The sequence below is a fragment of the Melopsittacus undulatus genome, chromosome 8 (assembly GCF_012275295.1).
Source record: "Melopsittacus undulatus isolate bMelUnd1 chromosome 8, bMelUnd1.mat.Z, whole genome shotgun sequence".
NCBI classification, from domain to species: Eukaryota; Metazoa; Chordata; class Aves; order Psittaciformes; family Psittaculidae; genus Melopsittacus; species Melopsittacus undulatus.
Window position 1 is genome coordinate 33,068,629 of NC_047534.1, and position 13,805 is coordinate 33,082,433.

The 13,805-nt window shown below is 35.0% G+C and overlaps 1 protein-coding gene across 1 annotated transcript in view; it reads right to left on the minus strand.

The window, feature by feature from the left end:
• Window positions 1-13,805, minus strand: part of DNAH7 (dynein axonemal heavy chain 7) — a 107,907-nt gene that overhangs the window by 80,405 nt on the left and 13,697 nt on the right. The window contains exons 10-17 of the mRNA XM_005145566.2: window positions 13,492-13,675; window positions 11,877-12,056; window positions 10,306-10,581; window positions 9,257-9,384; window positions 8,995-9,073; window positions 4,091-4,315; window positions 2,561-2,707; window positions 1,274-1,959 (exon numbers count right to left, since the gene is read on the minus strand). Of these exons, the coding sequence (XP_005145623.2) occupies window positions 1,274-1,959; window positions 2,561-2,707; window positions 4,091-4,315; window positions 8,995-9,073; window positions 9,257-9,384; window positions 10,306-10,581; window positions 11,877-12,056; window positions 13,492-13,675 (1,905 nt within the window). The remainder of the gene's footprint in view (window positions 1-1,273; window positions 1,960-2,560; window positions 2,708-4,090; window positions 4,316-8,994; window positions 9,074-9,256; window positions 9,385-10,305; window positions 10,582-11,876; window positions 12,057-13,491; window positions 13,676-13,805) is intronic.

Genomic DNA, 13,805 nt, shown 5'->3' on the forward strand with positions numbered 1-13,805 from the left:
AAGTGCAATAGGTATGTTTTAAGATATCAACAGAAATTATATTCACCTATCCTGATTTCCTGCATAAGAAGTCCATAGTATCACCTCTGTTGAGTTTGCTTTTACCAAGAGGCAGAGAAAAATGCAGCTTTCCAAGAGGTAAGTTAGGCAGCTCAGTTAATTTGCTTCCACCAAAAATACACCATAATGAAGATGAGGAATGTGGAATAATCTCTGGCAGCAATCCAGAATTCTACCTGCTTTGTTAGCTTATTGAGAAAAGCAACCATTTTGTTATTGCCTAGATCTCAAAGTCCGAATTAACAGTAACAGCTTACATTATTAAAAATACTGTCAGTCACCAAACAACTCTTGATGGAATTACTGAGATGTGCTTCCTCTTTTTCATAGGCAAAACCTACCATTTTACAATAATACGGAAGGAAGTCTTACACTATAGTAATTAGAGACTTAATGCTTTGCATTCACTTAATAATGCTATTGGAAAGTACATGTCTGTATATGTTCATATATATTCATATTTATTAACACGTGCTAAAATCTGAAATAGCATTTCTGCAGGTTAACAGGAGTTTGGAGTTACATATATAACTAAATAACTATAGCCCAACTTCAGGTGAAAGAGATAAAACCAGATTAAAATCTATGCTCAAAGACAGAAGTATGGAAATTTTAACATGTGATGCTAAGTTTTAGAATTTAATTTTCTGCATTAGAAAAAAAATAATACAATCTTTCATCACTCTCCTGATATTTGTCCTCATTTTCTTTATCTCCTTACATAAGACCTAATATTTTTAATGAAGAGCTAAAAGATTCAGCAGTTTTATAATTTAGGCAGGAAGTTTAGACTATATTATCTTAGTCTACAACCTTTCCCTTTATACCTCAGTTATCTTTCACCTGGTAAAACAAATATGATGGTATGATGCATGTAGTACCTTAAGTACCAGAGCATGTTAAGAATGTTTAGTAACTTCTCCAATGCATTAGCACTTCCCATATTGTTAATTAAAGGACTTTTTTTTCCAAAATCATCTTTATGGGATTAATCAGCATATAGCTAACTAAAGTTTTACCCTTTTAAAATGAGATTAATTCACTGCTTATTTATATATATATAGATATATAAATATATTATTTATCCCCTTGGATAAATAAAGGCAACTGAAGTCCCTCCAGATGAAGCAGAAAAGATTTCTTATTTGGTAACATTACTTGGTGATTTTCTATTAGAAAAACAAGACTTTCTATTAGAAAAACAAAAAAATACCTTATTCTCGTTTCATAAGGCTTAACAAAAGGAGAGCCTCTCATAGTCTGAGTTTTGACAATGTGATCATCCAGTAACAGCTGAATATCTTCCACAGATGACAAAATATAGCTTCCTGTATCTCGATAGATATGGAAACTGAACTCCATTTCACCCCATTCAGAAATCATTTTCACTAAAGCCTTCTCAAGTGAATGCTCTTTGCTGGCTGTTTCGCTGATGGTCTCAAACTTTTCCAGGTATGGTTCAAGATTCATGTTAATATATGACAAGAGATTTGAGTCTTCAGAAGGAGACAGTGGTAAACCAACAATTTTTGACATCTCTTGCCAGTGCCTTTCTTGCAAACCAGGATTACAAATCACCTGGATTAGAGGAATATGGCGTTTGAATTCCTCTACTTTTGATCTAACCTGTCTTGTTATTGCTAATGCATTTGGAGAATTTTGGAAGCATTTTTCTAGTTTATACAGTCCCTGCCAGTAGCTTCCTACATCTGCTTCTACTTCGTCTGCATTCACTTCTGCAAATGATCCCTCTGTCCAGCCTTCATGTTTTTTGTTGAATTCAACAGTCATATTGTAGAGACGAAGATACGGAGCAAGAGTATTCTGGATGCTTCTATGTTGAGGGAACTGAGATACTGGCCATCCAAAGGACTCTTCTTCTGAATTAAACTGATTCACCTGTTGAAATATAAATGTGGGGTGAAATACAGAGCTCTCTGTGATATCAGGTTATTACAACAGGGATTAGGGAGGTTTTCTGGTGTCTTCAATAAGCTTCAAATTAAGTTTTGAGTTACTAAACCAGCAACTATAATTGCTGCCACTGACTGCAGTCAAAGCAAGCTAACAGTAACAGCTCAGCATTCACGCTAGTCAATAGAGGAATATGCTTAGAGATTAAAAAGGGTACCTGGCTATTCTGCTAGAATTTGCATTACCATGAAGGCTTTAACAGATGGGAGGTAATATTGGGCATCAGGAATTGCACTTCCAAGCACATAAAATTATAATTTCTATGCAAACCCATGTAAGCTTAATCCACTCTTTCATTATACAAAGTGCTGCCATATTAATGCAAGACCACATAGTAACAAATTACTGTGCTCGGTAAATTTGCAGTTTAAATCATAAAGCATTTAAAAAATATTTCATAATTGAATTAAGAGTTATTTTGCCACATCTCAGTAACTGCATTACTAAGCAAATTGATGATTATGACAACACAAATATTAAGAGTTATAATTTATACTATTGGACTACATTCAACTATACCATGTACCTTTTCACCAGCAGCATCCAATTTCATATTTAATGCTTGAGCTTTCTTCAAATACTTGTCGAGTTCCTGAACATCTCCAAATGTGCTAAACTCTTCAACCTGCTTAGCATAGCTTTCTAGTTCCTCAGCAAATTGCTGACAGTGCATCTAATTAAACATCAAGCAAACATATACTCATTTTAAAAAAATCATAATAAATTCTTTAAAAAAAGAAAACTGTTCTGATTTGCTACAGTAGGACACTTTATACTTAAAGAATATCCAAGTTATCCAACATATCTGCATGAGTATCTATTCCACCCAAATTACAGAATTTGCCCTGTCTCCTACTGTGATTTACTGGGCTGACAGAGGGTTCTGTGTCATAAGATATAGTTGGCCATACAAATGCTTACTTTCTGGGATCAGAAAGTAGATCAGTAGTCAGCAGACTAAATAGAAAGTGGAATTCAAATTCTTGGTATATCTCAAATTAAAATAGAATAATAAGATTAACCAAATTACAGATGAAGCCAAACACTTTCACGAGACAGAGGTGTTTCTTGCCTTAAAGCCATACAGTTCAAGGACAGCTTTTTCCTCCTACATACAACTCCACAACACTTATTTCACATTGAGTATCAGTAGGGGTCAGTGTCTGAAACTAAGTATCAAACCATAGAAAGCAATAAGGTGTTTTAAGATAAGAGTCTATGCTGCACATTTATTTATATCCCAGTAACACTTACCAGCCACTTCTTTAAATGTACTGCATAAACAAAGAAGCTCACTATCTCAAAATATGTATGATCTAAGACAAAACGATGAGGAGACTAAGGAGCACAAGAAAACCAAAGTGGACAGCTCTACAGGCAGTAACTGTAATGAATCAGCAGCCTGGTAATTAGCAGTCCTTGTGGAGAGATCTCATCACCCAGATAATATAATAAACTGTACTGTAGAAGGCTAGTAAATAGAATGAAAAATGCTAACAGAGATAAAAGGCAGGTAAAGTGTAACGGATTGAAAAATAAAAACATATAAACCAGATGTGGATCAAGATGCACTTCTGTTACAAAACTACCTTATTTGACACTATCCTAACAGCAAAATCACACTTACAAATACCTGCAAGATTTGTTTCGGAGTTTTCTGAGCTATCACAGAAATTTCATATACTGCCACCAACTTTAAAGGGACTGCTTATACATGGCTTGATTTAAGCCATATGTCTTTAAGAGATGTATCTGAATTTTACTATCTCATATAAAAACAACTTGCATCAACATTGCTGGAAGTTGTGTCACCAAAGAGCTTCCAGAGTACAAAATGTAAGATGTGGCTTGTCTTGCAGTACTCATGGACATGTGAAAAAGAAACAAGCGGCAAGCAGGAAAAATTAGTACCAAAAACAACACAAAGCCATCTACTTCAAACTTCTTTTAAAAATATATGGTAAAATCAAAGTGGTTATTCAACCCATTATGCCATGTCCTATACGCCACCCAAAATTAGGACCTCAAGGACTTTTAAAATATTGGCATTACAAACCTTAAGCTCTTCTTGAAATTGCACAGTTTTTTCTTCAATTATCTTCCTGTGGTCCTCAAAGATATCTGGCATTCGATCATGCCACTGAAAAACGCTACTGTTCAGTTGAAGGTCTGCTGGTGAAAAGCTGACACAATCTACCAGGAAAACAACGTATTTTACAGCAGCCGCTAATTTCTGCTCCAATTCAATAATGTCACACGTTTGTATCTTCTTTACAGCATCCTGGGAAATATAAATTAAAAATCAAAACTTTTTTTTACATCATTTATTGCCAAAATAATGTGTGAAGTAGTTAAGAATTAAACGTTAAAAGCCAATTTTTTACAAGGAAAATTAATTAAAGTTGGAAACACATGACCTGAAAAGGTGTTTATTTGGAACTGCATGGTATTAGCCATTTTAAAAGCATCTAGATTTTTAATACAACTGCCCTACTAGCTATTTTATTGAATAAAACTCCAAAGAATGGGTGAAGCTGCATGCACAAAGGTTTGGAGTAATGGAAGCTAATCCAGACAGCTTGCTGTAAGTGCTGCAGGTTTGGGAAAGAAAACATTTTGCTACTGACAAAAAATGAGTATAACAACCACAAGAGAAAAGAAGGACATACTTCAGAAAGGGAAGCACCGTACAGCCCAATGTAAAATTAGGTCTTCCCTACCAGTAAGAATGTAAGGAATACAGGCATCCACTGTACTGCTCAGTATAATGAAAATGAAAATTACACTGTTCTTTCAGATCTCAAGAGATGGTAGTAAACTGCATTGATACACAGTGTTCTGTATGGTACTCTTAGAACAGCAATACAGACCAGTTTAAACAATAATCCTTTACGAAGCACCCTGAAACCTTCTTAACAAGAGCTGTATTGGTAAAAATGTTGGCCAACTGGACAGATCAATAGTACACCAGTATATGTAAATATTACTTGATATCCATCAACTGAACATATAGAAAGTTTTTTAAATTATGACAACATGACATCACTGGAAAGACTTTTTAGGTAGGGGTAAATTGTCCAGCAAATCTACACTTTTGCTCTGTAACAGCAGTTTCCATGCCTCAGAATATACTCATTGCTATAGATGTAGTCTATATATTTGGCTACTTAAAAAAACCCCAAAGACTATTAAAACTTTCCAGCAATCAGATGGAAAAGCTATTAGAAGGGGTTTCATGCTGGTACAATTATTATATACTACCCATGATTACATGCAATCTGTTTATTCTCCAACACAAAAAATTATAGCATAGTGCCATATTCTCAGCACACAGTTCAACATTTAAAGATTTTACTTTTTACTTGAAAAAGTTACTTCAGTTATATTCCATGATAAACTTTCAGCAAAAGTTCAGATCACTCAGACACAAATTTATCCAACTACTCAGACACTCAGTTTATTTTAAGCACATCTCTACATTCTACACATTTAATAGTGGGTACATCAGAATACATCAGAATATCGCTGAACAGCAAGAGACTAAGTCACATTACCTTTCAAGTGTGAATATAAGTGCTTTGCTGATCTGAAGTTAGAATACATCAAAGAAACAGCAGGGTTTTGATTACAAAAGTAGTATTTGTAAGTGAGATGGGGTTTTACAGTTAGCAAACTGCAAACCCTACACCTGTTATATTTTAAATCATCATTCAACAAAGGATGTAAAGGTAAAATTACTTAGTACAACTTGCCAATGAGTGCTTTTTAAAGTTTTCTCATGAAGAATTAAACATATACTAAAGTTCCCTGCACCTCATGTTTCAACTCTTTAATTAGCTTAGAATATTGGGAATGCATATTTGGAGTGTTCCACATCTAATTTAATTACTTGAATTTAATTTAGGAGAACTAAGGGGTATTCACTGTTTGAGTATGCTATCTGTTCAGAAGCCTGAAAAACACACGGTCTTCATTTAATTCTATTGGCATGTTGCCCACACTACAGAAATTACTTGCTAGCTGGTTGCAATAGGTAGATGGGTATAGAAATACAACCATGCACTTATTCTGAGCCATCATTTACAAACACATTGCTTCCTGAAAATGAGTGAAAATCTTCCAGGTAATATCTATATTACTAACTAAATATGTGCACTACTAATAGGCTCAATCACTGTTCCAGCTCCCCCACAGCAATGGTCTCCAATGTTATTGATCACACATTCTTGCCAGCAAAGACTCTTTCAGCATGCACCCCCAACATACGTGTATTTATATTTACAGGTTATACACACATACATAGTATAGCAAAAAGCTCACGTGTTCTATCAGGAAAGCAATGCTTATATGATATATGATACATATACATATATTATAAACACATTTTTAGCAAACATCACTTGAGAAACACCACTGAAAAATTGTAGTGGTTTCTCTTCATGAGCCAAGTGCTTAGTTTTTATGGTACTAACATATTGTGTACACAAAAAAGCATGCAGAATAGAAATTAATAAGTATTACATGAAGATTAAAAGAATACATTGAATATTTATTAGTTTTACAGAAATCTTTCTGCTTTCACTATTATTAATAATATATCTAGTGAAAGCAATATGATCAAATGTGCTTTATCTAATACTGTGAGATTCAGAGATTCAAACGTCTTGTTCTAAGTTCAGTTTATTTCAATATTTTTTAGCGGCTGTCATAGTAGAAAAAAACCCCAACCCTCAAAGATACATAGATCCAAATGGAAGAATTACATTATTGGCTGCTCTTAATAAATCATGATCCTATTCACCAATTATGCAAAGCTTTTTGTTGAAATTAATCTAGTAAATTGCCATCTTCCCTATCATCACTCAGTTGTTCTTGCAAACTAACTGGAAAGTGTTGAATTTTTAACAAATGCATTCAGAACCCACAAAAACAGCTCAGAAAATTGTGTTACCAAGCTTTGAAAGTGTACAGATACGAGGGGTAGAGGAGTGGCACAGTTTTCAGCAATAAAATCATGTAACAATTGAAACATTTCCAAACATCCATTTTCAGAATTCTCTCCCCAAAGCAGGATTTTGTTTTGAAAAGCAGTTCATTTCTCACTCATTCTGAAAGATGTCACCTGCACCCTGAATGCCAGATTGTCATTATTTTACCAAAATATCTGCAAGGCAACATGTTACTGACAGCCACTTGTCAGCAGGTCAGCAAAATTAGGAACACTTGTATTTTGTTAAAGAAAAACACATAACTCATCTTTAAGTGGCTCAGAAAAAGGTAATTCTTCATGTATGTCATTACTGAAACAGAATCTAGCAAATAAACTGAGACATAAATAAATGAAATAAATCTAGCATAAACTGAGACATAAGAAACCTCTGTACTTTCACCCAGCTGTGCAGCAAATCTCCACACTGCATAATTTGTTCAAATACTTGTTTCTACAGATCTTCAGCAATGTTTTCTATATGCCTTCCAACAGAAATGCACTTGACCTTGTCACCATAGTTTTTCATGTATTATTTCAGTCATTCAGATAGCAAGAACAACGGTTTCCCCTGCGGTATGTGCTTTATACTTTCACCACTGATTAAGAAGAGGCTTCTGAGTCTTCTAGCACAGATCATTACATTTTGTAGAGTACTGGATTAAGTATCACATGACTTGAAACATCACTGAAAAATTGTAGAGGTTTCTCTTCATGAGCCAGATGCTTAGTTTTTACATGTCTTGCTTAAGTGTGATGATTTCATACTATCATTAACCAGTCTCAAGGCACAATAGACATTTTAGGCAAAGTTCATCATTAACAATAATGAATGTGAAATCATACTTCAAATACTCTTACTGGTAATTCCGATTTGGTTTTGGTTTTTTTTGCCAACTAGTCAAATCTGATTAGAACCATCATTTTTACTTCGTAATGTGGACAATGCAGGGCTCATATTAAAGGCAGAAGCATCAGCTCTCCCACTTTCTCTATCACTTGTGCTCACATTATTAGTATTACCTTCAATCTACAGTTTCTTTGAGGGTGTTTTACTGTAAGGGTGCTGAGCCACAGGAACAGGTTGCCCGGAGAAGCTGTGGCTGCCCCATCCCTGGAAGTTCAAGGCCAGGCTAGATGGGGCTTTGAACAACCTGGTCTAGCAGGAGGTGTCCTTGCCCATGGCAGGGGGATTGGAACTGGATGATCTTTGAGTTCCCTTCCAACCCAAACTATTCTGTGATTCTATGATGATCTTTTTAAGCCAGTTGCCCATTTTGTGAGAGTTAGGTTAATTAAAACTAGATAACATAATCCACAAATCTATTTAACTGGGCACGCAAACTGAAATATATAATAATACACTGACAGCAAGTGAAGAACTGAGGGTGCCACTGTGAATCCCCCTTCATTGTGGAACACCCATTCTTTCCTCAGGAAATCTCACATATGTATGTGACACAGGACCCTCTGAAACATAGCTGAGATCAAATATTGGTAACGCTTAATTTCTTTCTCACTTTTTTTTAGATGAGAAGTAAATACTATTAAGTCATATACTTCAATGGATCACCTTGTGCACCCCCTGGGCTGCACACCCCCTACTATGGAGACAGCCACCCTACAGGGCTTTGGTCCATGCTAACTGGCATTCTTGCCAATAATGCCACTGGTAACAGGGTGACAGCACAGACAGTGAACTACTCCAAATTGGCAGTCTGATCACAGCCGTGGTGTTTTGGTGGGGAAAAACTAGTTTAACTGTTATGTATAAGGGCCTGGATATGACATTCAGCCTCATGGCCAAAGACCTGTCCTTTTCTATTTTGCAATAAAAGACACAGCACCAGTGACTTTAACAAGGCAGAAATCACACCTGTAAAGGGGGTAACCTGCATATTTTACTGCTTAAGGCCAGAGCAAAAGTATTGGTAGCTACTTGTATCTTGGACTCATGAAAAAAAGAAGAGTACCTTAAGCTCCATTAGTTCCTGCGTGTTAGCCGGAAGAGAAAGGGCTTTTTCTGATATTCTCTCATACCCATCACATAGTCTGAAAAATACATCAAAAAAAACCCAGTTTGGCACTTGTGTTTCGTTTTAATCATCCTTGGACCAATCACAAACATTTGTAACAGCAGAAACAAGATCAACACATCCTTTGAAGATTAAAAAGATTCAACAGTGTAAACAAAATTAAATACACATCAATAGACATTTTCCGTTTGGGAGTTACCTCATGTTTATGTCTTTAAGATCATCAAGCATTTTGGAAATCACTTTTTCACTAATATTTTCTGCTCGCCTTCCCAAAGTATTTATTAAATCATCACAATGCAATTCAAACAATCCTAGACGGAGGCGCTGCAATACAAATATAACAGGTATCAGAACACTGAAGAGATTTTACCTATTTTCTCTCACTGTCATAAGCAATGCCAGGAACCTCATCTAGTAATTCAGTTAAACCATAAAACACTTCTGAAACCTTCAAATAAAGAAGGGAAAGAAAAAGCCACAGTTGCAAGTAACTGCTCTGTATTTGTACATCAAAATTCATCTAAATCTTATCTCTATTGCTTTTGACCTTGACAAGAAAAACCTACTTCCTCAAAAATGAAGGGCATCTACATAATGTTGTCTGGTGAAATTATAGAGTTTGAGATACATCTAAGATATGGTAATCTTGTGTTACTGTTAGAGGCACATGACTTTCCTTAGGATTAAAAAAGGACTCTGCCTCCCAGTGGGTCTCTGAATCCACTGCTTTGACTAGTGGGCAAGTAATCTTTACTTCCACACACAGACGCCCTCATGACAAGCCTGTAAGTACTGGTTTCTCCAGAAGTGAGGTTTGCACTGAATGTTACAAGAGAAATAACGCTTTAGCTTTCCAAGTTCTTTTTCAGAATGGATGCACAAAGGATTCTTACCACAGAATATTCTTACAGGGACAAAAAAAAAGTGTGGTTCATCTTAAAGTTCCTCTCTCTGCCTTAGATGCTTGAAAGGAATTTGTAGGTGGCTGGACCCACACTTGATCTTACTCCTTCGCATCTAAGAGGAACATACTCTGTATGCCTTCAGAAGCCCCAAAACAATTTCTAGCAAAAATAACTCTTGTTTAATATGACAAATACGCCCCAGAAATGCTAAAAAAATAAATATTCTATTTCACTTTAATCATCTCACAGATAATTAGCAGCACCTTTGACAACATTAGTAAGCACAAAATCAACATTCAAATTATATCCATATCTCTTTTTGAACATTTTTATCATTTACCTTCCCAGAAGTACATTTTATTTCCTTCACAAGTTTCTGGTACTTTATAATTTCTGTTGTCATTTCTTCAAAGGTATATTCCCCTGACAGGAATTGATCAATATCTCGTTCAGCTTGTTTGTTTATCAGGAAGCTGTACTTATCATACAGCTTGAGATGTTCCACAGGTGCAACACTCTCTTTGATAATTTCTTCTCTGATCCTTTTCTTATGCTCATCCAAGATCTCATCCAGGATAATGGGCTTCAAGACAGTTGATGAGAACTCACCTTTTGGCTTCAAAAAAAACACAAAAGCATTTTCAAATTACAGTTATGTCTGTAGCTCACTTATGTCATGGAAATTAAACAGAGACAGAAAAATCAACTAAGTGTTACTTTAAAAACTTTCTTGTTAGAGTCCAACTATAAGCCTAATTTTGTAAATACAGCTATTTACAGTCTATTGCCATACTTTTTTTTTAAGTCTTAGCTTACAGGTGTTTGCCTCCAAGAAGTAAGAAATCAGAGCTGCTGCTTACAGAAATTCATATTTATTTACCCAAAGCAATTCCATTTACAATCTTAAATTTAATCTACATGGAGTTCATTCCTCCTGAATCACGAGCCACAGCTTCAATTTTACCATCAACTGATGAATCTATAATTTCCATATTAGTAATATGGAAAACACTTTCCTGCAGACCTCCAGAAAATCTAGAGCCTTGCTCTTGTACATTTAGGCATGCTTGGGATGTTCCATTTGTCTTTTCACAGGTTACTGGTTAGTGCTTTTATAAAGCATAGCGTACCACTCAGGTTTCTGCCTGGTCATGCATTCAAGCATATTAAGAGAAATGGTGAGAGTTAGTTATTTAAAAATCAAGTTGGTGCTAAACAGAAAGGACAACAGAATGTCCAAATTATATTCCTTCAGGAAAAAAGAAACCTTCACCTCCCACAGCTCTCTGGGAAACGATTAAGATGCAGCATAGGGCACTGCTTTCACTCTCCACCATGAAAACTAGGACCGCTATATTGAAAACAACACATAATCCTAAAACAAGTAGGTACATTATCATCATTATTATTTCACCGTAAGTTTTTACTTAACTTGGATTGTTTCCTGTTTGAATTATCATTTTAACCTGGCTGAATGCATAAACCAACTAAAACATCAACAGTTTAAAACTTATAGTTTATTATCTGTAAGGATAATCTGCTCAAAAGTTTCCATATTTAAAAGACATCATACTTTCCAGTACCAAAATAGAGGACATTTTCCAGAATACTGCAAAAATATGTTTAAAATTTAAATACATCCATTTTGTTTGCAGTACATTTGTAGCAGCTGCTGCAGACAATAGCTCATAGGAGAAAATAGCATTCATGGCTTTTTATTTGTTAGAGAACACTTATTAGGCTTTTTATTAATAAAATTAAGATTATTTCAAATTGTCCCAAATATCCTGAAGGAGTATTGTAGGATCATTATGCAAGTTCTGACAATAGAGCTATTCATTAAAATATCTAGAAACTAAATGCAGCAACAACATAACAATAAAACAAAACTCACGAGTATTAATTTCTTACCCACTTAGAAAATAACTGGGTCTCAATTCTTGGTATATCACTGACAGCTTGAATCATAATAGTGTAAATATTAAGTAATGTATCCTCATAGTCACAAAAGTCAAGTTCAAATTTAATATTGTCATTCTGAATGATTGGCTTCAGGATTAAACCTGGCTGTTTGTAGGCTTGGAATGATTTCTAAACACACACACACCAACAAGAAAGAAAGAAAATTATCAGTTAATAATGCAGGAAAACTCAAAGGATCATTAAGAATTACTCCAGCATATGCATTTTAAACTGCCAGACTTTTAATTGCAAATGACATGCTATAATTGTAAGAAAAATACTCATGCAAGTAGGAAATATGTCTCTGATGCAATTCACATAATCTTATGTTCACATTATTTTTAGTAGGCACTAGAGGCATGCCCTACATGCTAGCCAACAACTGTTATAAATTGGTTTGCATAGACTGAGACACAGTAGCCTTACAGCAGTAACCCTCACAAAGATAGCAATATATAAAATTATTACATGTACAGCAGTACATGTATTCATCATTTGGTGCAGTCACCATGAAACTACTAATAAAAATGTGTTATATCTAATCATACTTGCTTATCAAGAATCTGATCCACAAAACTGAGCATTATGAGGGTTATATTTGCAGTATGGATTCCTATGTACTCCAGTATGAAAATTTATATATGCTTTTGTCCTTGGTGGTAAGTCTTGCTTTTCTATCGTATCTTTAATCTGATTCAGGCATCAATTAACTTTCCCACATCTGCTAACATATTCTAACTACATAAAAAATTAGCAAACTTGAGGAAACATTTTCTCACTACTAGGTAGCATAGGATCATCATTGGGTAGGATAACAAAATATGTACTTAGAAATAATAGTAGCAGAAAATAGTACTGTATACAGCAAAGTTCACTTATCTCAGAAGTATTAAAAGCAACTACAAGGGAGCAGGAATAAGAAAGTAAATACTCTGCTTCCACAACATGAGTCTTTACTTATATTCTCTGCATACTGTTTCATCAATATTATTTGGAGCCAGAGTTCTGTGGATATTTGATGGCAAGTCTGTATTAACAAAAAGCTGAACAAAGATCCAATTGCACTCCAAGACATCAAATATCAACAAGAAATATTTGCCCCTACAATAAAATTTATGTGACTGCAAAAGAGAAACTTCTTTTTCTTACTTTCCCCCAAGAACTGGACTGCCAAAGCATGCAGCAGACACCTACTAGTAGCAGAGAGGATAAGACTTCTCTGCAGATGGGTATTACAGAGAGACCACTTATGCAAGATGCAAACAGTCTTCATATTAATGAATTTCTACTGTATGTCTAACTGACTGCAACATATTCTTAAGGATATCAGATTTAAAATATGTTGATATTTCCCTTTTTATATGAGGGGGGAAAAAAAGTTATTTTAACTCTATTGACTAAAAATGCATTCCTAAGATATTACTCCTTTTTTTCCAGAAAGCACATACCACTAAAGTTTATACTTACTTTTCTATTGTTTTTCCAAAAGAAGCAAAATAGAGAGGAAAGAAATTGTGTATATGGATAAACAATGCTGCTAGTATGCATATGAAAGACTACTTACTGCAGGTTGAGCAATTAAATCTGTAAAGTCTTGAATTGACTGTAAAAGTAAGTGTTGTAGTTGACGAGTCATTAAAGTGGCAGCAGAACCGAAGAAGGACTCTAACTTCCTGGTGCTGGCACCGCTGGGTACTTGTTTCCTTTTATTTCCCTGGTAAAAGATTTTCTGCACTTCTGGAAGCCAACTTAAAAGAATACAATATCTTTAAGTTTTTCAAGTGATGAATATTAATAAACCTGTGGGTTTAAGCAGTCAAAAGATACTGCAGTATGCTTGGGAAACCATATAATGTAAGTAGGTCATATTGTAGTATC